At 27.7% G+C, this 26,002-nt stretch overlaps 1 protein-coding gene and 1 long non-coding RNA gene across 2 annotated transcripts; one reads left to right on the top strand and one right to left on the bottom strand.

Moving 5' to 3' along the window:
* Positions 1–381: 381 nt before the first annotated feature.
* Positions 382–4,222, bottom strand: LOC136088999 (uncharacterized). The gene is made up of 8 exons (XM_065814377.1): positions 3,357–4,222; positions 2,953–3,167; positions 2,709–2,804; positions 2,149–2,550; positions 1,547–1,719; positions 1,226–1,290; positions 923–1,014; positions 382–678 (listed from the first exon to the last, which is right to left on the bottom strand). The coding sequence occupies exons 4-8, from the start codon at positions 2,174–2,176 to the stop codon at positions 533–535; spliced, it is 504 nt and encodes a 167-aa protein (XP_065670449.1). The 5' UTR covers positions 2,177–2,550; positions 2,709–2,804; positions 2,953–3,167; positions 3,357–4,222; the 3' UTR covers positions 382–532.
* A 1,696-nt stretch (positions 4,223–5,918) lies between these two features.
* LOC136089000 (uncharacterized) lies at positions 5,919–9,570 on the top strand. Its single transcript, XR_010642687.1, has 2 exons — positions 5,919–5,978; positions 9,430–9,570. It is a non-coding gene; the product is annotated as an uncharacterized LOC136089000 (long non-coding RNA).
* Positions 9,571–26,002: the final 16,432 nt, after the last annotated feature.

The following is a 26,002-nucleotide window of genomic DNA, read 5'->3' on the forward strand; positions in this document are numbered from 1 at the left end:
GAAGTATTTTTACGATTTTGATAACAGCAGGTAATAGAAGATCTTCTCCAAAGGAGAACGGTTTTTATTTTTATCAATTTAGTCTGAAACTTCATATGACGCTAGTAATTATATTTCATTAACGGTCATAAATTTTTTCAAAGACTTTCTTTATTTATTTAAAAATTTTGGGCCTTTCAAAATATTCTTTTGATTTATTGCCACACTAAGTACCTAGCGGGCACGGGTATGTTCATTGTACATATTGTACAGACGTCCAAATGAGAACGTGCAATGAACTATCTTTTGGACTTATGTCCAATAAGATCGTTCATTGCACGTTTTCGTATATACGAAGAAAAAAAAGATTTTGAGCCTATTTGGAACAAAAACACTAAAGTCAAATTTAACCATTCTTGTATTTTATTTTATTTATTATATTTGTAATGTATTACATTTTGGGTGAAGAACCTTACTTGACTTTTTGCTTTTTCTTTTTCTTGACTTACGTAAAATGACTGACACAAAAATAAATAAAACAACTCATGTGGGATCATAAAGATTTATTATGAAAAAAATCTTCCTCCTCAACAGCTTTACCATCACCACGACCACCACCATCTTTTCTGTCAGGAGCACGTTTCAGAATATTGCCAATAGAATGGTGCACTTCATGTATAGTATACTTCGTCATAGGATCTAAAATATAAAACTATTACATACTAACTGATCAAAAACAAGTAAAATACTTTAAACGACATTTTACTTTTTTTCAAAATGAGAACAAATTAACTTGCCGAATAATTTTAGACATCAAATATATGCAAAGAAACGTGCATATCTTTTAAATATATTAAAACTTTATTAAACAGTTAATACTCTCTCAAAATTAAATAGACTCTATTTATTAATAAAAACATTAAAAAATGTGAAAATAACATACCTGTAATTACTCTTATGACGTTTGTTTTCTTGAAAGCTTTCTTGTGTTTACCCTCCATGTTGTAACAAGCCATCAACTTGTTGGTCATAAGCCTATTATAAAAATTTTGTTTTAACTTAAAGTTTCTTAATGCATTTGGGTTAATTTGTACTAAAACCTGTTTTTTTATTTTATTTAAAAAAAAAAAGATTAAACGCTGCTATCAGTAAACTTTTTAAAAGCAAAAAAATAATTTTACATAGCTAAAATTTTAAAGAAGGTATTAACAACTAAGGTTTAAAGAACAGTATTTAACAAACTTACATTAATAGGATAGCTTTGACATTTGCATGACATGAACTGCCACCAACCATTATTAATTGTCTTTTCTTAAATCAATATAATATATTATTATATATTAGAACTTATATATATATATATTATATATTATATATATATATATATATATATATATATATATATATATATATATATATATATATATATATATATATATATATATATATATATATATATATATATATATATATAGATAGATAGATAGATAGATAGATAGATAGATAAATAGATACAAACATACATACATACATACATACAAACATATATACATACATTATCACTTACAAGAAGCTGATGTTTTACTACATCAGAAAGTTCATTATCAAACTTTTCAAATTCTTCTAAATCATCAAATTTTTTCACATGATATGAAGAATGTTCCAGTTCATAATGTGCCCCAATCTTACACTGCTCTTCAAGAATTTGTATGAGCAAATGAATTACTTTGTATTGGAACTCTAAAAATAAACATCAAACTGTCCTATAGATGTTTATTATGTTAATAATAATCACATAAACATCATAAAAACTATCATTTCTGTCAAATATTATCAGATTGAATCTAGAAATACTAAGGAAATATTAAAATGTTTGGCTATAACTGCATATCGGAAGAGTCTCTTTTGCCATTAAAAAAAATTATTATGGTATTTTAACTATTTACAAGTGCTTGTCATAACAATGTATAATTTGTTTAAATTTTTATGCTTCTAACATATTTATCTTTCCATATAAAATAGTAATTAAATAAGGTTGAATACAAACAATTTAACAATAAAACAACTAACAACTTAATCGCTTATTTTTATATAATAATTTACAATAACTCTTTTGTTTATTAGATTTTTTTCAAAGATGAAATAAAATTAAAAAAAATGAAAACTTACTAGCTTCAGGAAGAGGAAATCTAGACATGGAGAATTTTGGAGAGACTTTACACTTTGGTGGAGACACTTTCTTTAGGATTAGAACTTTAAATACAGTAGGTGATGTAAAGTTAGGACAAGAGCTTGGAGTTGAAGGTATCAAAACTGCTTCTGTGGAGGTATTTGAAGCAAAAGATTTTATAGCTGGTTCAGTAGAGTCTGAAGCAAGCTTTGAAATAGCAAGAGATTGTGAAGCTTCAGGATTTTGTAAAGAAAATAATATTAGAGCTTTTTCTTTTTTACTAAATGCAGCTCCATGAACTCTTTCAGTCCCAGAACTTGCACCTTTAAATGTATGGATAGATATATTAAAAGGAGATCGTGACCAAACTCTGTTTAAAGTAGGCTTTTTAGGACATGTAGCTAAATAAAGAAAAATTTATATATATCTTAAATATATATCAAAATAAATGTGTGTGCTTGTTATATATATAAATAAAGAAATTACAACTATGCATGGTATTTAATTTGAAAATAAAAATAGTGCAAACTACATAAATCAATTAAACAATAGAGCATACATATTAAATTTTCTGATTTTCAGCTTCTTTCTTATTTGAGGATGCTTCAGATTCATCACTTGTGAAATAAAAAACCTTCACATACTGATCTGTCATCTAAATTTTATATATATGTATGTATATTAAATATATATATATATAAAATTTATATAATTTTTAATTTATAAAAATAAATTTACATTGTTAATTTTATATCATGGACATACAAATGAGATCGAGAAAATATCAATACCACAATACTTACTACGACGACACTTTTCCTTAAGGAGCGAAAAGCAAAACCAATCATTCTGAGGTATTAACTGTTGTTTACATGCTTTTATAACATTAATACCTTTAGGCCATTGCACAAACTGCCTTTCATTTGGAGCTCCTTCAACCCACACTGAAAGGATTTTCAGCTCTTCTTCAACTGACCCTTCCAGCCATACTGCTCTACACCAAGACATATTTCTTTTACTATAATAGAAGCAATGATATAATTATATCATAATAAAAACAAATATAAAAGAGATCTAGACATAAAAAGAAATTTTTCTCCCAATTATTTATATAAATAAGCTAGTTTATAGATCTACATTTCAAGTTCAGAAAAAAACTAAAATTAAATTTTTTCATCATTGTGTAGTAATGGAAATATTGATAAACCTCTTTTTTCATTCAAACAAAAATATTTCTTTTGAAAATCTGCACAACTTAATGTTCTTTGGACAACTTTATTAAAATGTTTGGTGCAAAACAATGATATATTAAACTGCATTGATGGAGCTAAAGTATCCAAGACATTGTCTAAATATTTAGTAATAATAACATTACATTGAAAGGTACTATCATTGTTCTTAGCCTTTATAAAAGCAATAGAAGAGTTGTGGAGCAAAAAACAACTCTCTTTTCTGTTAGCTGAAATTTCCTAAAGTTTCTAAAGTTTTTTTAGGTAATTTTCTAAAAAAATGTTGATACTCAGATAGTCATTTTGAAACTTGAGACACACTGGATTGGAAGAATTCCGTATGTTTCTTTTCATTCTTTGAAGAAAGTTCTTAAAACGAAAACATGATATTATGTTAAGAGAACATGAATGATTACAAGAACCGTCAACCAAGTGCAAAAGATTATGCAAATTATAGACTGTAAATATGTTGCCATATATATGTTTAGCTTCATTCACAAAATACTTTAGTAAATCATTTGCATTATCTAAATATGGAACACATAGATGGTCATCATCTTCTAATAATATGGTCATTGCAATACTTAGGACCAAAAAATGTTCATACAACTTCTTTGATACTATACCTCTTAATGCAACTGGACCAGTATATAATAAATATTGTCGAAATTCTGTCGCTTTCCATCTATCCAAGGCATTTAAACTTCTAGGTTGCCGAGCAAACTCACTTGGTATACATCTATTATTACTCACTAATACTTGAGATACCTCTGAAACTTGAGCAGCAGATATTTTCCCTCCTGGTCCTTTTTTCAGATAATTTAAGATGCGACACATTACACCTAAACATACAAAATGCATGTAATCTAGTGTGAAAGAGTAAACGCAATCAGTTCCAATTCCAGTTAAAGGAGACATTGATTGTTGATGATTATTTTGATATCTAAACTGTCCAAAAGTAATTTTTTCTCTCAATTGAAAATGTTCATCTTCATTAAATACCACTCTTCCTTCATGTGTTCCATGAATAATGCAACTTCGCAGGAATAATAACCAGAATGAGGGACTATACACTTTAAAAAGGCTCTGGAAGGTGCATCACAAACATGCAAGAATTGGCCACATCTGCATACTTGATGATTTAAAAAGAGGAATTACATCAATATTTATTGACAACTTGATAATATTACCAACAACATTTTTTTCACTTAGTCTAAGTGAAAAAAATGTTGTTGGTAATATTATCAAGTTGTCAATAAATATTGATGTAATTCATCTTTTTAAATCATCAAGTATGCAGATGTGGCCAATTCTTGCATGTTTGTGATGCACCTTCCAGAGCCTTTTTAAAGTGTATAGTCCCTCATTCTGGTTATTATTCCTAATGATGCAAGAACTCTTTTTAAAACACCAAGAAAAATACCATTAGAAAGAAAATGGTGGGGATTATGAATATTTTAGAATATTTAAATAGGTACGTAGAATTCCGTGTTTTACGGAACCGATTTTTGTGCCAAAATTCTGTTCCACGTTTTCTAAAGTCCGTCCAAAGTAAGTGTGGTAACAACGTGTTTTCTAGTCTTTTTTTTTAGAATTTGATATCACTTTAGATATGTTTTGAAAATTAAAATAATTATACTTTCTATTAGTGTTTTCTATTTTTGAAGTTACTTACATTTATATAAAGTTTTTGGCTATCAAAATTTTTGATGTCGATTGTTCGTTAAATTCCTATCGAAGGAAGGTAGTGCGTACTATTAAAACTATTTGCGTTTGTTTTTATATCTATTTTCTAAGCTCTTGCCAAATTTTATTGCATTATTCGGATGCACACATACATTACTACAATGCACAAAAAAGGTACATAATTTCGGCAATTTTACGCCTCATATGGTAGAGGGGGTCTATCGGAAACTTCATATAAGTCCATTCTTTAATCATTTTACTTTCAAATTTAATTTCAATTTTAAATTAAATTTAAAAATTTTTGATTAAAAAGCTTAATTTATACTTAAGGTTCTAAAGTGTAATTTTAATCTAATTACAACATATTTGTAGTGTACTTTAATAATGTTTACAAAAATTTAATAAAGTTATATTGTCAAAATATAACTTTACAATAAATACTTAAGTACTCATTAGATAAAGTTTTAATGTACATTAGATTACATTTTTTGTTTAATGCAACAGTTTGTTTAATGCAACAATGAAATAATATTTAGAATTAATATTATTATAATGTCTAAAGTAATTAAAATGCCTAGTTTAGTGAAATTATTAGGTTATTATAACAAGGTAATGTTTTTTTAAAAAGATTTTTTATAGTTATTTCTTGTATACATAAAATGTATTTGTTATATTTTGTATATGTGTATAAATATAAATATATTTGTATTGTATACACACACACACATATATATTGTATGTATATGTGTGTGTGTGTGTGTGTGTGTGTGTATTGTATATTATGTATTTGTATTGTATATTATATATATGTTTTTATATATGTGTTGCTGTTTCTAATTAATTAAATTAATTCATAGTAAACTAAAAAAAATAAATTGAAAACTTTGTTGTTGACTCACATTTGTTTGCAACAGGTATGTATTGTTTGTCTAGTGTTACAATTCTGCAATGGCTTGTAGTAGTCTAAGTAGCATATTTGAATTTTATTTTTACTATTATGTTTAGTTACAATAAGTTTTTTAATTATAGGCCGACTTTTTTATGTCTGCCTTTAGTTAAGAGATAAAAATATTCTTTAGGTTAAAGTATTTAAACTTTGTGAATATTATTTTATATTTACTATGATTTCAATACTTAATAAATATTTTCCTCCTAGCTATCACAGGTCCCAAAAAAAGTATTGTATTTTATGGTGCAGCCAAAAAACTTTTAATTGATAACTTCTCCTTGCCTGTTCAAACCAGTGAGTGTATGAATGGACACCTTTATTTTGTCTATGTTAGTTCCAGGGAATCAGCAGCTAAAACTTATAATCAAGTCACTCAATATTTTAGAATCATAACATCAAAAAGTTAAATTGAAAATTTAGTAAATAAATCGAAAATCTGGGCAAAACATTTTTTCAGGATTAGTTATTATGAAATTTTTTTGGCCAAGGCAGTGTTTCATCTCCAACTCAAAGTGAACAATTAAGCTCAGCTTTTAGTGAAAATGTGTCAAATAGATATACTTCACAAGAGAATGTGACACCTAGGAGAAAAAAACTAAGAAGTAGATTGTCTAATCTATCTTCAAATTTAGCTAGTATTTGCACTAAACGCCAAATTGAGATAGCTGAAGTGAAAGCAAAATTAAACACTGTCATACAAATTAAAAGTTTTAAGGCAAAGTGTTAAAAGAAAAGAAGAAATTATCAAAAGTTTAAGAGCAGAGGTTAGAGACTTAAAGAATAAACTACAAACATATTACTACAGTAGACAAATTTGAAATCTTATTGCTACTAAAAAAGCAAGGAAAAGTAAAGAAAGAGAAAAGTTAAGAAAAGTAACTCTCAAGCATAATGCTGCTATTAGTACAAATAAAAAGATTATTACCAGCTTAGAAAATGATATGACCTAGATGGAGGAGGGCAATATACTTAATACAAATACGTCAGATGATAAAACTTATCCATTGCAAATGGGAATGATAATTTAGAGCATGTTATTGTCTAATGTCCCAACAAGTAACATACCATTTCTTGTTAAGAAAATGGGGCAATATTTAGGTGTTGTTTTTTCTAACATTCCTCACCGTATTACTGTTGAGCAAATGGCACGTGAGCTAGGCAGTATTGCTGACCTTCTAGTAACAGAATGGGCTATTACTAATAATCACCTTACATTAGGGTTTGATGCAAAAACGCAAAGAGACGTTCATATCAATAGCATTCACCTAACATCGAAAAATAAATACCAGGTTATTGCTATTGACCAATTACCAGGTGGGACAGCAGTTGATGACGCAAACCATATATGTAATGAAGTAGATCATATTGCTTTAGTTTATTCTAACTTTCATTTGCAACCCTTTGAAGAGTGTCGTAATTTGATTATCTCAAATATATCAAACACAATGTCCGATAGAGTTTCGGTTAACCATCTTACAATAAGAAAACTCGGTGCAATCTGGGCTAAAAATCTGAATGAGTTAAACTGTCATTTGCACCCTCTTGATACAATTGCTATTTCATGTCGTTCAGCATTAAAGTCTCTGGAAACTGAAACTTGTCAATTATTTGGATATGATAGTATGGCAGTCAAAATTGTTTTAGCTAGGAAATAGATGAGGTTTAAAGATGTGAAAGGGGACCCAAAAGGATTTGTAAATTTTTTAGAAAATAACAAACTTCCGCAAGGTATCATTCCAAGGTATCGTGGTAACCGGCTTCACATTCTGTTCCATACTTGTTTCATTTTTATAAAATACTATACTCAAAAAAAAATAAAACAAATGTGCATGCTTGCATTATTTGGAAAACTTCTTACAGGACCCTGGATGACTACGTTTCATGTATCATCCAAAAATGCAACTTTTGATCATGTTAGTGGTATCACTATAGTTAAAAAAATTGTGCAAACAATTAAAAGTTCAAAAAGTAATCCTACTGCTCTAATTACCAGAAAAACAGATTTCTTTGGAAATTTTCTCAAACCAAATACTTTACAATTGATATCAAAGACATGCACAATTGAGACCAACTTATCGCCATGACTAAGGCTAGTTTTGTTGCAATAGAAGAAGTTTTAAATCGTCAGTACAAGCACTATTTTGCCATTACTATTACAATGACACTTAAAGAGGAGACAGCAAGTGCAAGACTTCATAACATAGATAGTGAAGAGTTAATGGGAATGTTCAGTGCTGCAAAAGGAAGATCCCCAAATGCATCAATTGATTATATATTTTGCAAATTAAGAACAAAAAAAAATAGGACAGTGGATTATCTTAAAAATCTTGGCAACTATTCAAGAGAAAATATTATTAGGTGGGCTATGCAGGAGGCAAGAAAAAAAAGACTAAAAAGTCGTCTGCAACATGCTGAAATTAGGGCTGAGATTTCTTAAAGACAAACTGAAAAACGCAAAAAAATGGATGAAAAAGAAAAACGAAATTTAGAGCGACATTTATCTATATTTACTACAAGTGAAATTTTGAATTTACATAAAAACTTGTTAACAAAGCAAGTTGCTGATTTAAATGATGTTATGTTAGACAGAATTGTTGGCAGAAATCTCTGCCATCAATGGTATGATACTGAATCAAGAGTTGAAAAACTTAAAAAAAGCAGACAGATATCATTTACTCTAGATCATACTGGTCTAAAGATGAAACTGATTCTGAAGCTGTTAATTATTGCATGAAAAAAATACAGTTGGTTGCTGATATTGTATCAGGTGAGTTGATGTTTTCCTAATTCAAATTAATTGCTGTATGTGAGCATATTAATTGTACGATAGCAAAGTATGCAACGCAAGGCATAAATTGGTTAAATATTGCTAATCTGGGTCATATCAATTTCATATTTTAAACATTCGGAATTTTCAACAAGCGGAACATCCAAAATAAATGTACAGCAAGTACTGGAACCTGCATAATAAATGTACATCAATTAGTGGAACTTGCAAAAGCAGTGTACAGGAAATAGTGGATTTTGTAAAATCAATGTATAGCGATTAGTGGAATTTGCAAAATAAATGTACAGCGAGTAGTGGAACTTGCAAAATAAATGTACAGCGAGTAGTGGAACTCGCAATTTTTTTGATCGAAGGCTCTGGCTTATGTTCATGTCGTGTCTATTGTTAACAATGATTTATATTTAGTTTTATTATTGGAATTTAATATATTAATCATTAACTAAAAGCCAAGACTCAAATTAATTCAAATATTATTTTAAAACTGACAAAAAATATTGGTCTGCGGGGGACACCCAGCTCTCTGTATGAAAAGTCCAACTTGTATTTGTTTTGTATTTCAATATATTATTTAAAGTCCTTTTTCTTTTTTAAACAAAATTTTATATAAAGTATTTTATGTTTTTTTTAGGTTGGAGGGGTGTGGACACGCCCCCTTCCCCCGAATCAATGAGTGTGCAGCTTTGTTTGTTGTAATGTTGTAAATAATAAATTTTATTTTGATGATTTTAAAAAAAACTTTTTTAATAAGAATCAAAATATTTATAATGAATCGTTTTTGTTAATAGGGTGTGTTAAATCATTACCCCACATACACCCTAACTCAAAAAATGAACCTCTCCTATTTGGTGGCAGTCTACAAGGAAATTATAGCAATTTATTGCATATGAAAATTAATAAATTTATTGAAAAATTGATCTTTTATGAATAAAAATTTCAATTTTTGATGGTAAAAGTGGCGGTTGGTTGCCCCCTTTAGCCCCTTGGACACGCCCGGTGACTAAGTACCTATATAAATTTGCAGGCTACTATTACATCTATCTTTTGATACCAAGTTATAAGCATTTAGATAAGAATTGACAAAGTTATTAAACTTTTAGTTCATAAAAACATTTTTTTGACCACAGTTTCTTCAACAAATCCATATATCGAAAAAACGGTACTAAAAACGACATAACTTTTTATGGAATTGTTCAATTTTGATAATTTTTTCATTTTGACAATATTGAATCGAAGCTCTTTCTAATGATATATAACAAACGAGAATTTAATTAATTTAAAATTTTCATGGCACGTACCTAATTTAAAGGAATTAAAAGTGTTCTAAGTCTTAGAACACTTTTAATTCCTTTAAATATTCTATAATATTCATAATCCCCACCATTTTCTTTCTAATGGTATTTTTCTTGGTGTTTTAAAAAGAGTTCTTGCATCATTAGGAAAAGGACAACCATTTTCACGAAGGAAAGGTAAAAGTTCATTAACAGACGAACGAGTCCAACGATTTCTAGTTGCGCATTGAGCAAGCTGTTTATCTAATGATGACATTTCACCCTCATTAAAATCATCACTACTGTAACAATCTGTATTGTTACTATCAAATTCACTACTGTTCGGATAATAGTCATCAGTTAAGTAAGCATTATCGCATTAAAAAATATTGTCTGACATACTTATACTCTCCAATAATTCATTGTCACTATTCACTGAATATAAGTCATCAAATTCTTTTGATTTTTTGCAAAAACACCACGATACTTACATAAGATGCCCGCTTTAAAAGGTGATAATATATAATAGGTGATAACGCCAAAGTTTGTTTTTTTATAAACATTCACAAAATATATATTGAAGTTTAGTTGTTATTTTGGAATTTAAATTTAAATATTATTTAAATATTTAATTATTAATTTCAATATTATTTAAAAAAATTTTAAGGTTCATTTCTAATCCGAGAACGGACGAACGACGTTTGGACATGCAATGTACGTACATTGTACGAGCTTGTGCCCGCTGGGATATGCTTTAATTCAGAATGTCTTTTTAATTTGATGGTTTTTTTTACTCTCCGTAGCCAACAATTAATTACAAATCAAACAAAGAGGTTGTTCATAACCATCTTTTATATGTTCAGCCAAATTAAAGAAATGACTTATCATATTTTATTTTTGTAATATTATATTTTATAATGTACTCCACACATTAGATGCCTGTTTGTCAAATCCTGCCTGCGGGGATTGTGCAGCATTGTCATCTACGTCATTTCCTTTCTTAGTTAAGTTAAGCCATTTATCCATGGTCAAGATTATTTTAATCCTAAATGCATATAAAAATATAAAAATAACTTATCGCATGTAGGGAAGAGTTGCCTTAATTGGAACAGCGCCTTAACTGGAACACTTGCACTTATTTTGGGGAAAAAATTAATTATAGCTATATATCGCATTTTTATTGTTAAACGTCATATTCTCTACGTTTTGAGAGATTTCGAAAGTCATCCCCCTACAAATGCTCCTCTATAAATCAATGGTACACGTCCATTGATTTACAACTCTTTTGCGATATTTTTTTTCGTAGTCTAATTTCGTGTTCAGACTATACTGATTGCATTGGGTAAACTATACTGTTATAGGTTATACGATTTTTTGTGTTTATTACAATGGGATTTAAAATGTAAATAACAACATAAACTTAGCTTATAAGTTGCTGCAAGTATGATATTGCAGTAGTAAAACAAAATAGTCGAAAGTTTCTATGATTGAAACTTTGAAGTTTTTATTACTTGATCAGTGATAAAATCAAAGGGTAGTTTTATTTAGTAACAACCATAAACCTCAAAAAACACATTATTCATTGCTTTTTAATCAATAAAATGAAAGAACGTCACAATAGTTACAGCTTTTATACATTTTTGGTTTGTAAAATTTCAGTTTGTCAGGAAAATATTGTTCCTATTATAAGTTTTGAATGAACTGTTGAAATAGTTGAATGAAAATGTTGAAATAAAAATGATTTTAATTTGATTTTTGTTGATTTTACTGGTTATTTTTTTTAAAAAAACAACCTGCTCCGATTAAGGAACCAAAGTGTTCCGATTTAGAAAACCGATTGCCTTAATTGGAACTTAATGGTACCTTGCAAAAACAAATTTATTTGCAATAACAGTGCATTCAGTTGAGTCAAATTATGGTTAAAATTATAGAAGGGTTGTCTGTTTGTTTTAATCAAATCATAAATGTTTTCACAGTTAGGCTATCTTCGGTTGATAAATATTTGTTCTTTAAGTGTTCCAATTAAGGCAACTCTCCTCTAATAATTAATTACCGAATAAATCAAAAAACTATATAATTGCATTTCTATGGAACTGAGACAATTGACTACTCTCATGGCCGACGACACGGGTCTCGAAGTGAGGGGGGGGGGGGTGCACAATTATAAATTTCTATAAAAAGTCTTCTATGTCTAGAATTTTCTTAAAAAAAAAATAGTTCATTGTTGTAGTTTTTATTTAGCAATAATGAGTTTTACTTTTTTATAAACATGAGCTAATACATTTTAAAGAAGCTAATGGAAATCACTGAACTGACTTTTATTAATTACTAACTTTTATTAATTATAACAAGAAATTCCTATTTTGCCCAAAGTAGCTAGTTGTTGTTAAAGTAGGCTAGTTGACCGGGGTTTTTACTCTATGAGCTCTGTCGCCCAAACAGCACATTTTTTTGAAAATATTAAAGTGTCGTCTCAAAGAGTATGAATTTGGGTAACTGATAAAATTTGCATTCATTTACAAAAAAAAATTCTTAAGACCTTCCGGGTCCTCAAAAAAAAAGAAAATTGCGCCAACTCCCCCCCCCCGGGGTTATGTGGCCGCAAACTATAAAAATTATTAATAATGTACTATTAAATGCAAAATTAATAGAAATCTTTTTACAATTGATTTTGGCAACAAATTTAAGCTAAAAATTTAATATTAGTTTTACCTGGTATCAAATATTAGTATGTATAACAGCCAAAAAAATATCCCACATTTTATCTGTGAAAAAAAAACTCTAAATAAAATTTTTTTTTTAATTTTTCTGTAAGAGTAAGTTTTTTCAATATTGTTAAAAATTGAAAAAAAAAAAAAAAAAAATTAATTTTATAAAAATATATATATTTTTTCCATAGTAAAAGCTATGAGCCAACTTACCCCGTGAAAATTTTGTCAACTTACCCCGAAAGCCTTTTTTTCTATAAACAGTCGATAGATCCTGAAAAACGGCAACTTTGAAAAAAAGTCTAACTGGATATAGTAAACCAATTGTGACTGGAACTTTTACAATAATTTTTTTTTCATATGACCAACTATTTTTTTTGTAAAGTAAAATGGAAGCGATGTTCCAAAAGTTACGTTTTTGTCCAAAAAACACATAAATTTTAATATCTCCCATGCGCATGCGTGAATCCTGACAATACTATAGTGAATGATGAAATGGTCAATTAGGAAGGTTTTGTGTCATTTTTTTTCACTTTCTGATGAAAGGCTCTGAAGATAAACGCAATTTGTCATCTTACCCCTGCGGCCAACTAGCCATGGTCTCCCCCAAACGAAAACATTTATACAAGTTCATGCATTTAAATATTTTACATTAAAATCTGGCGACCCCAATATTTTGTTAAGCAATCCCATTTAGGGTCACTACTTATTGTGACCCCAAATGAGATTACAATGGGTAGTGACCACAAATGGGATCACTTCCGTGGTACAACAACTTCCCCTATATCATTGATTAAGTCAAAATTACTGTAGTTAATATAAAAAAACGCAATATCTCATGACTTCTTTTAGTGTTGGCAGTTTAGCTGCTGCCTATTCTTTAACAGATCCCAAATACTTACTGTAAAAATTTGCTCCAAAACAGAGATATCTTAAAAACTATAAAGTATGACTTTGTAATTTTGCGAAGTCGTTATAAAGAATTTAGCGATAATAAATTCTTCAAATATAATAAATAAACGAAAATGAGTGTTTGTCTTCAAGTTGGCAACTAAGATAAAAGATAAAAAGATATAAGAGTTATAAAAATAAAAAATAAATGGAAAGATTTTTATAAACATTATAGTTATTCATAGTTTTCCAGTTTACTTACTTATCACTTAGCAGTTTTTTCTTCAAGACTTTACGCGAGTTTACCAATAAGGATAAAGAAATTAAGCAACAAATTAAGTTCAACTATATTTCAAAAGATTTGAAATATAGTTTTTAAAATCCTAAAAAAGACTTACCTTAATCTTAGGATTTCTGAATCTAAAAATTTTATATAGTATGGTTGATTATTCTTATTAACTATTGGTAAAACATGCGAACTGAAGGACCATCTAATAGAAGAACTGAAGAAAGAAACAATAAAATAAAACGAAGTGAATACAGTAACGAAAACAAAGTTTTCACCCGCCAGTAGAACAGTGTTTAAGACCCTATATGATATAAACAATATCAATTAAATGAATTTGTTACCGATACGAGAATGAGTTTCCACATAATAGGGGAGAGTTCGGTAAGATGGGACAAAATTTTTTGTGGTGTGCTGCACTTTATATTTTTCACAAAAACCATACAAATTGGGTTAAAATTATAGCCCACTAAATTGTTTTGTGAAGTTACTGTAAAACTCATTACTTAACAATTGAATTAGGTTCAAGGCTTTGGTTTTTTAATGTGACACTGTTTGCCCCATGTCAACTCGTGTCGGGGTGAAATAGGACAACAGTTGGGATTAAATGAAACGAATTAGAAACAAATAATTTTGACCAATATTTTATTCTGTCTATTTTACTCCTTATATAACATACCAATACACAAAATATATTTATGTTTATATCATTCTGAAAAGTCGCTTGATGTTTAAATCAATTTAAAATTACGTTCATGTCTCAGAGGGTAACATTTTTTCTTTTTCTTATCTTTGTCTTCCTTTTTTCTTTTAAATCCTGATAAACTTTTACCTAGTTCATTTTTTGTTGGTGCGTCAGTCAATAGCAGAGACACATTTTCTTTTAATACTTTTAAAATAATAGCATTTAATTGATTCTTAATGAAAAATTACCAATAATATCAACAGTCACGTGAAAAATATCTAAAATGAAAACTAAAAGTTTTAAATTGTTTACACCAAACTCAATTACATTTTTCTCAAACTATTTTGCATAGCTATTGTGTTTTAAACAATGCTTGTATCGCTTCCATACTTGATATTATTAGTGATGAGCACTTTCTCAAGCATGGTCGGCATATACATCAAGTCCAAACTAAACTACGATGAAGAAAAGACACAAGATGACACACCAAAATGTAAAAGATGACACACTAAAATGTAAACTTTCAAGCTAATATTTGATTCATAGTTTCAACTTTTATAGAAGAAAAAGCTGCAGTTTTTTAAAAACGTCTTTAAAATCTAAAACTGAATCAGCAATTGATTTTCTTATAACTGAGCTAAAACTTTTTTTTTAATAAATAAAAACTTTCTATAACATACAGGTTGTAAAACTATCATAATTGGTTGCATAGAGGCTGAACTTGAAAGATTCTAGATCATTTAACTTATCGAAAAGTCTCTGTAAATTGTTACCGTCCAAACCTGTTACATCTCTAAACATAATCTCTAAATATAATAAAATTTGATTTAAGCCATGAATTAAAATTAGGCCACAAAGTAGTTGATACTTTTACAAACATAGAAGTAATACCAATTAAAATGTGTGACTCTGGAGGAGGGATAAGATGTTCCACTAAAGTTTTTTTAGGTTCATCAAGGTATATAATTCGAGGAGTAATACAGTTTTTGAATTCCTTCATGCAATTATTCTTACATCCATTTGTAACAAACTTATTGTAGTTGATATCAATTGAACCCAATATTCAGTAGTTGGCTAAGGTTTCCATTATGTTTTGAAGCATCTTCAACTAGAGCTAAAACCATTGATCTTTTTACACTGAAAACTTTAAGAATTTCAGAATTTTTATTTTTGCATAATGGGTAGAAAACATTCATAATACAATTAAGAAAACCCTGTCCATCATCAAACAACAGAATAATAAGGATTCAAACCTCTTTCTTTAATCATGTGAAGAATTAAATCAAAAGTATTTTTTACAAATACCTAATTGCGATTTATCTCTTCATTCCATGAAACGAATGGTTCAGTTTTTACATCATAAGAGTCTAACAAAGTGTTATGCAACTCCTCAATCTGAGTTAATATATTTGGTTCCAACATTGTTTTCCCAAAGTTTTGTCCCATATTTTTGCAAAGCAACTGTTTTTCTTTAACTTAGGTTTAGAGTATTTAAGATTTTCAGTATAGCTTCTAAAGACTATTTTTTAAGTAGGTTTGTGGACAAAAACTTCCAATTGTTTGAATAATATACTGTTATAAATCGTTGGAAAGAGGATCAATACAGTATTTTAATGGTGAAAAAAATTATCAAAATTGAACAATTACTTAAAAAGTTATGACATAAGTACAGATTTTTCGATATACGAATTTAGGTGCTTTTCCAGTTTACCCCCTCCCCACTCCTTTTTTTTTATTGTTATTGATGATTATGCTAATTACAAATCATCATATTACAAATTTTATGCTGTTCACAAATCGTATAAAAACACAGGCCTGAAAATTTACAGAAAGTGCTCTAATTTGATGTTGAAGTTCAAAAAATTGTACTAAAAAGCGCTAAATATTCGCCATCTTTTTCATACTCGGTTATAATTAAATTCATTTTCACAGATAACTTTAAAAACGCTCGGTTTCTATCAACACTTCAAAGCAAATGTTGGAAAATGCATGCACAAAAATGCATCAATTCTGATACTACTCCATAGTTGAAATTTATCTAGCACTTCAGCTATTCCACTGTAAATACTATTAGCTTTACCATCGCCCAGTTTCAAAATGGCTAACTTGACCTCCTTTTCTGCATTTTTTAACATTAAGACTTGATACTCAATCCCGGAAATTCTTTTACCATCAAAATGCAACACCCAATCATCATTTTTTAAATGATTAATCATATGCTTTTCCATTTTTTGAGCTTCTGACATTGTAGCTCTATAAACCCCAGATTTGGATGGTGCTTGCACATTAACACCACATTTAGATAAATTTTTGCAAACTTCTGCTGATCTCTTAATACTTAGTTTTGACTTCTTAACTAAGTTAACAGCAACAGTGGTATTCTCATATTTTCTCTTTGTTTTTTGGCCTGGCGGATTATAATCAGAATCTTGCTCATCATCTTGTTCATTGTCTCCTTTATTGTCATCACTGACCTCTACTGTACCTGTTTCAGCTATGATAGTTCTCTTCTTGCCAGCTTTAGATGGATGTACTTTAACAATTTTTGATGTGCAATAACCAGCTTGACCATCAGTTTTCACCTGTAATATATAAAATTCTTTATCTTCATTGCTAAGCCAGTTATCATTCACTTTGGTTATATCAAATACATAATCCCACTTTTCTTCAAAACATTGTTTGGATTTTTGAACAGAATGATATTTCTTAATCAGAATTTCTACTTTTTTTGTTATAGACCTTTCATTAATTTTTGGTAAACTCAGTTTAAGCCATAAATCAGATAATTCTGCGCCAACCATTTTACATCTGGAATACACTGACTTCTCTAAATTTGATAAATAATTATACCGACCAATAACAGAATAAGCTTTTGGCATTTTATTCATAATGTCAAGTGGCTGCAAAACTTTGTGTAAGTGAGATCTTGTTGATTTTGATTTCTCAAAGTGGACTAGATTTTTTGTCCAGGCTTTGATATTTTCAGGTTTTTCAGTTTTTTTTATCTCGGAGCTTATTCTGGACATTCTGAAATATAAAGTAAATTAAAATAATTTTAAGTTACATGCAAAATTAAAATGAAATCTAGTAAACACAAAAAATCACCTTGATTGAAACACGTTTATCTTGACTGCTAATGACAATAATTCAATCTTGTGCTTGCAGAAATTGATAACATCGGATGCATTCAAACAATGTATACTCAAACTTATATACTTATATGTTTGTTTATTTGTATCACGCTACACCAATGATATTGTAATTATTATAATTACAATATCATTGTGCTACACATTAAAAATTGTTAAAAAACATTTACAATTTTTTATTTTCATATTACAATTTCATATTTACGGGTGACATTTTTGCAATCAAATGTCTTAAGGTATACATTTTTATAAATAAATATAAAAATGTCAGCTTTTAAAAATATACCCATTGATTTAAAAAAAAAAAAGTTGAAAAATCAACCCCCTAATCAACATGTAAGGAAAAAACGAAAATCTTTGCTTTAAAGCGCATGCTTAAACTGATATTGTGAAAGCAAAATTTAAATTAAAAAGTTTTCTCTTGAGAAATTTAGTAAAAAGTTTGTCTGGAATGAAAAGGAATAGTCAGGAATACTTGAAAAGTTGTATGAAGAGATATCGTTCTGCTAAAGCAGTATCGCATATCTCCAATACAGTTACAATACTTTTTTGTACTAAAAATGTTACTAAAACTTTATCATAAAAATATTTATTACTACTTTTAAATTTATTTAGTTTTATGAACTCCTAAATTAATATAATTCAAATATATTATAAATCCTATCATTTCATAACTTGCTTATTTTATTATGTTGATTATTATTTTATTAACATTTCTGTTATGCTATTACCTTTTTTTTGTACTGTTTTAAAAAAATTTAGGAAAATAAATTAAAATTTCGAGCCAACACTGACATTTTATTGCTGCTAAACGTTAAGTTTTGTTTTAAGGATTGCAGTTCTTCTATCTGTTTTTTGCTCTTTATTCAATAAGTATTTGATTTAAATTAAATATGATTATAATTTGATATTTTATTACGAGATATATGTTTTTATATATGAATCTTTTTAGATTTTTTCATGTTATTTTTAAATTTTTTGTCAGCGCAATTCAAGTTATATATGTTTATAGTTTGCATGTATGTTTATATTATGTTCAAAGTTAAAAAGTTTTTGATAAATATATGAACGTGGTAATATGTGTTAATAACACATGTTAGGTATGTTAAATCCCGCGTTTTACGGAACCGATTTTTGTGCTAAAAAACTGTTCCACGTTTTTAGAACTTGGCGTTTAGGCAGTATTGTAGAATGATGTTTTGTAGCATATTTTTTTAGAATTTTATATTAACTTGGAAGTTTTTTTAAAAGTAGAATAGTTGAACTTTTTTAAAGAGTATTTTTTTATTATATTGACGAAAGTTAAAGTGTTATTTATTGATATCAAAAAGTGTGTTGTACTTCTTGTGCTTAGTAAATGTTGAAGATATTATCTTTTTTTTTTCTATCCTATTCTTTTTTTTAAGTTTATACGTTTTCTATGCACATGCCAAATTTCAAGAAGTTATTTTAACTAGCAGATACCCTATTTTTACCCTCACTTTTGGTACCTAAATTTTGTTTTTCCGTCTTCTGTTTGGGGGAGAAGGGGGGGGGGTACTGAAGGATATTAAATATTCGTTTTTATAAGCCAATAATAATAATTATTAAAAAATTTATGTGATTTTTCTATAAAATGATTTTGTGATAAAAGTACTAATATTACATTTATAAAGTATCAATCTAAAAATAACATTTATTATATATTAAATCAATAATACATGTTTTTTGCTCAGTCCAATCATACTATTACATTTTTAAAAAGCTTTATATCATATAGTAATATAATATATTGCTTTTTTACGTATTTAGAATATATCATATATTAGTAATATATTAATATTTATATATATATATATATATATATATATATATATATATATATATATATATATATATATATATATATATATATATATACAAACACACACACACACACACACACACACACACACACACACACACACACACATATATATATATATATATGTTATATATATATATGTAAATTATGTTAGTGTATTTTACAAATAGAGTGCTCAATGTTCTTAAAGAACAGAGCAATAATAAATTAGTAAAAAATACTTGTCTAACTTTTTCTTCAACTTGAAGCTTCATCATTGCTGGATCATCAGGAAGAGTTCTCAGGAACTCCTGATGATCCAGCAAAGGTGAAACTTCAAGTTGAAGAAAAAGTTAGATAAGTGTTTTTTACTAATTTATATATATATATATATATATATATATATATATATATATATACATATATATATATATATATATATATATATATATATATATATATATATATATATATATATATATATATATATATATATATATATATATATATGTATATATATATATATATATATATATATATATATATGTAGTATGCAGCAAGTAGTGGAACTTGCAAAAAAAATGTACAGCGAGTAGTCAAACTTGCAAAAAAAATTTAAAACGAGTAGTGGAACTTGCAAATAAAGTTACAGCGAGTAGTGGAACTTGCAAATAAAGTATCAGCGAGTAGTTGAACTTGCAAAAAAAATGTACAGTGAGTAGTGGAACTTGCAAAGATATGTACACGGAGTCGTGGAACTTGCAAAAAATATGTACAGCAAGTAGTGGAACTTGCAAAAAAAATTTACAGCGACTCGTGGAACTAGCACAAAAAAAATTACTGCGAGTAGTGGAACTTGTAAAAATATAAAGTGAGTAGTGGAGCTTTTTTTTGATAGATCGTCGTGTCTATTGTTAACAATGATTATTATAAAGTTTTATTAATGGAATTTAATATCTTAATCATTAACTAAAAGCTAAGATGTAAACTAATTAAAATAATATTATAAAACATTTTTTGTTTTTAAAAAATTTTTTAGGTCAGAGGGGGAACCATCTATAACTATAATCACTAAGCATTATGTGATGTATTTTGAACTTTGGTAAAAGATGTTTTTATATTAAAGTTTATTATTTTAATTACATTCAAATATTTTTTTGAATCTCATTGAAAATATAATTTTTTTTAGGTTGTAAAAGGAGGGGGGAGGGGGCGATGATACACCCCTTGAAACAAAGGGTGTGCTGCTAGTGATGTTGTGAAGTAGTAAAATATAATTTTTTATTTGATACTAGATTTCTTTTTAATTATAAAGATAAATATTTATAAAAAAAAAGAGTCATTTTTGATAATAGGGACTTGAAAATAGTTGTCTAATGAAAAAAATAGATCTAGGCAGGATGAAACTAATCGTTGTTAAAATTTAAGAAATGCAACTCGGCGTGCAGAAAACTTACTTGACAGAATTCAGTGTTAAGCAGTGTTAATTATCTTCAGAACAAAGCAAAGTATGAGTTTAACTATTTATAGTAACAATTAACACTTTTAAATCTAAATAATTTTTTTTTATTATTATTTCTATCATAATTATGTTCTTTTCTTCATTTTTTTTTTTTTAGTTTGTCTTCCCTTTGTCATCTTTTGATTAGTTAGCTAACTGTTGAAACATGGTTTTAATTTTTGTAAATTTAGTATGATATGAAATTTACTCTATTAATCATTAGTCAACAGTTAGAGAGAAGTTGAAGCTTAATTAAGAAATGCTGGAAATTGCTTTTAATCAAGGTAAAAATATTTTTGTTTACTGGTAACATAATAAAACCAGTTACTATTATCTATTCTGTGCTTTTTTACATTTGTTAACATGCTGCTTTGGAAACACTTTCTTTCTCTCTCTCTCTCTCTCTCTCTCTCTCTCTCTCTCTCTCTCTCTCTCTCTCTCTCTTAGATGAGAGGGAGATTTAATAAAACTTATGTAATTACTGAGCTATTACGTATTTCTTAATACCACAAATGATAATGACCATTTATAAGAAATATTTTACGAGTTTTTATTTGTTTTTATTTGCTATTTTATGATATAGTTGCTCAAATTGTTTAACTGTAATTGTTCCTTGATTGTTCAAATATTGTAATAAATAAAATCTTTTTTGTCCAAGTATTTAACTTAATAAAATATCTTATTAACTTGTGGTGTTATTTGCCAGCGTTACTATAGTAACAATGTATACATTGTGTTGTCTAGCCTTTTTATAATCTTTTTTAATTATTCTGTAGACATAATATACGAACCTGTCATTTCGAAAAGGACATAAGTCCAAAACTTTTAGCAGTTTGTTTATAAGTTTGAATTAAAAATTTCTGCATGATTTGTTTTTTTTATAAAAAATAAAAAATACATAAGTTACATACGTTCTTTATTTACCTACTTCTATGTTTAATTTCTTTAGCAACATAGACATTTTATCAAAAATCATATTTTTGTTAATTTTGAAAAATTTTATTAAATAGACTTGTGCCCTTTTTGAAATGACAGGTTCATATATTTTCTGTTATTATCATCCTAATTCTACTAACAATAAAATGCAAATAATACTTTTGTAATTAAAAATAGTAATTTTTTTTTTCATGTCTTTTTTTAGGTATTTGCAGGCTTTACTTGACTTTCCTTTTCTGGTACTTGTGTTGTGACAGATTTTAAAAAGAACTTAACTGATGTTAATGCGGTCTTTATGTCGTTACCTATAAACAATGACGTTGCTGATACGGAGTCAAAGTTAAAATATTTATAGATAAATTTGTATTTAATATTTTAGATAATATATCAATTTAATAATGTGTTTTTATTGTTATTAATGATTTAATAACTCATAACCCGTATTACGGGTTGCTTACTGCTAGTCATTGTCACTATGTTATGAATTCATATTAGTTAATAAAATTGTATTGAATATTCTCTGGTTATCGTGTTTTATACGTGTTTAAATGCGAGTTTGATACTCAGTAGGCGTCGTATTGTATACCTGTATTTATACGCATCTGATGTCTATTTTTAATGCGCGTTTGAGCCCAGTCGGCAAATTTAGTTGTAAATGCGCATTAGAAACTCGTTTAAATACGTATCGATGTGGTATGCATGTTAGCCATTTTATCGTATCGAACACGCATTAGAAATACGCATTAGATGCGTATAAAGACAGTTATACAATACGACGCCTACAGGGTATCAGACTCGCATTTGAAACTCTTGTAAACACGTATAAAATACGATTGTTGCGAGGGGCAAGGGTTGTCTCGATTTTGTGATGCAATATTTTTTTTTTTTTTCAGTTTTAAATCTAGAAAAAACTTTTTTTTTGTTAAATTAATCTGACCAAACCAAAACCCTCATGATGTATCTAAATGTTGATTGTAAAATCAACTACGTCTAAATCTTACTTAGTTGATGTGTACACTCCGTTAACGGAGTAGTTACAGCCTGCAAACGGACTGTTATGGCTGTAACAGTCTACGTGCAGTGCACGTTCTGTGCTTTTAACTTTATATGGTCCAAGTGCAGAACTTTTTTTAGTCGGTGCACAAAAGTGTGCAGCAACAAAAAAACATCTTTTTGCACTAACTAAAAAGAATTGGTAATAAAAATATTCAATACGATATTTTCCTGGTATTACATGCGCATTTAAAACTTTCCAGAATACGCATTATTTACGAATATATGTAAGCCATTTTATCGTGTCAAACGCGCATTAAAAATAGACATCAGATGCGTATAAATACAGGTATACAATACGACGCCTACTGAGTATCAAACTCGCATTTAAACACGTATAAAACACGATAACCAGAGAATATTCAATACAATTTTATTAACTAATATGAATTCATAACATAGTGACAATGACTAGCAGTAAGCAACCCGTAATACGGGTTATGAGTTATTAAATCATTAATAACAATAAAAACACATTATTAAATTGATATATTATCTAAAATATTAAATACAAATTTATCTATAAATATTTTAACTTTGACTCCGTATCAGCAACGTCATTGTTTATAGGTAACGACATAAAGACCGCATTAACATCAGTTAAGTTCTTTTTAAAATCTGTCACAACACAAGTACCAGAAAAGGAAAGTCAAGTAAAGCCTGCAAATACCTAAAAAAAGACATGAAAAAAAAAATTACTATTTTTAATTACAAAAGTATTATTTGCATTTTATTGTTAGTAGAATTAGGATGATAATAACAGAAAATATATGAACCTGTCATTTCAAAAAGGGCACAAGTCTATTTAATAAAATTTTTCAAAATTAACAAAAATATGATTTTTGATAAAATGTCTATGTTGCTAAAGAAATTAAACATAGAAGTAGGTAAATAAAGAACGTATGTAACTTATGTATTTTTTATTTTTTATAAAAAAAACAAATCATGCAGAAATTTTTAATTCAAACTTATAAACAAACTGCTAAAAGTTTTGGACTTATGTCCTTTTCGAAATGACAGGTTCGTATATTATGTCTACAGAATAATTAAAAAAGATTATAAAAAGGCTAGACAACACAATGTATACATTGTTACTATAGTAACGCTGGCAAATAACACCACAAGTTAATAAGATATTTTATTAAGTTAAATACTTGGACAAAAAAGATTTTATTTATTACAATATTTGAACAATCAAGGAACAATTACAGTTAAACAATTTGAGCAACTATATCATAAAATAGCAAATAAAAACAAATAAAAACTCGTAAAATATTTCTTATAAATGGTCATTATCATTTGTGGTATTAAGAAATACGTAATAGCTCAGTAATTACATAAGTTTTATTAAATCTCCCTCTCATCTAAGAGAGAGAGAGAGAGAGAGAGAGAGAGAGAGAGAGAGAGAGAGAGAGAGAGAGAGAGAGAGAGAGAGAGAGAGAGAAAGTGTTTCCAAAGCAGCATGTTAACAAATGTAAAAAAGCACAGAATAGATAATAGTAACTGGTTTTATTATGTTACCAGTAAACAAAAATATTTTTACCTTGATTAAAAGCAATTTCCAGCATTTCTTAATTAAGCTTCAACTTCTCTCTAACTGTTGACTAATGATTAATAGAGTAAATTTCATATCATACTAAATTTACAAAAATTAAAACCATGTTTCAACAGTTAGCTAACTAATCAAAAGATGACAAAGGGAAGACAAACTAAAAAAAAAAAAATGAAGAAAAGAACATAATTATGATAGAAATAATAATAAAAAAAAATTATTTAGATTTAAAAGTGTTAATTGTTACTATAAATAGTTAAACTCATACTTTGCTCTGTTCTGAAGTGTCTAAAGTAAAATCAAATTAACAGACATTAACACTGCTTGACACTGAATTCTGTCAAGTATGTTTTCTGCACTTCGAGTTACATTTCTTACATTTCAACAACGATTAATTTCATCCTGCCTAGATGTCTTTTTTTCATTTGACAACTATTTTAAAGTTGCCTATTAGCATTTTACATTAATAACTTTGTTGAGCCTAATACTATCTATTTCAATTTCACTGTTATCATATTACCAGTAATATGTTACAATTAAATAAATGAACGTAAAAGAATCTTACAAATTGTGATCTTTTCTAATCAAAGACTTTATTTAAACTTAAGATTTATTGAAATCCATATCTTTTTATATGTTTACATACATAAGTCGTTTATCAAAAATATTAAACAATATTTATTTACATCAATTATTTTTAATTTAACAAAGAATCTACAATGCACAAAATTATTTTTACCTTAATGAACAAAAATAATAAATGCACAATCTTGTATAAAATATTGAAGCAATGTCAGTCAGTATATTTTACTCTAAAGTAATTATATATATATATATATATATATATATATATAAATATATATATATATATATATACATATATATATATATACATATATATATATATATACATATATATATATATATATATATATATAGATCTATAGTTTGTTGGCTTTGGGAAGAGCGGAAGGAAAAAAGTGATTCTTACGCCAACATATACGTCACTTTTAATTACTTTTAACTTTCGTCCAACATTTCCGTGTTGGACGAAAGTAAAAACCATTAATTTAATTACAAATTAATCGTTTTTTAAAAAAACCACAAAAACGCAAATTTAATTGACCAGAATGTTTTTAAAAACATTCTGAATGTTTTTAAAACATTTTGAATGTTTTTAACAATATAAACAATGTTTTTATTTTAATTTTTTTTAATAAAATGATTTATTTTTATTTTTTTTAATAAAATGTTTTTATTTTTATTTTTTTTACTGTAAATCATGCGCGGAGTGTTGCTACATCGACTATCTTATAGCCTGACTCGCAAGGGAGTGCTGCTACATCGACT

Source organism: Hydra vulgaris, chromosome 12, assembly GCF_038396675.1.
Source record: "Hydra vulgaris chromosome 12, alternate assembly HydraT2T_AEP".
Lineage (NCBI taxonomy): Eukaryota > Metazoa > Cnidaria > Hydrozoa > Anthoathecata > Hydridae > Hydra > Hydra vulgaris.

What these genes read in the sequence shown, in the direction of transcription:
- LOC136088999 (XM_065814377.1), bottom strand. Translation starts at nt 2,176, where the DNA reads ATGTCTAGATTTCCTCTTCCTGAAGCTA. An exon ending in TAGTAAAACATCAGCTTCTT is followed by an intron (nt 1,291 to 1,546) that starts GTAAGTGATAAT and finishes TATTGATTTAAG; the next exon opens with AAAAGACAATTAATAATGGT. An exon ending in GTCAAAGCTATCCTATTAAT is followed by an intron (nt 1,015 to 1,225) that starts GTAAGTTTGTTA and finishes TTTTTATAATAG; the next exon opens with GCTTATGACCAACAAGTTGA.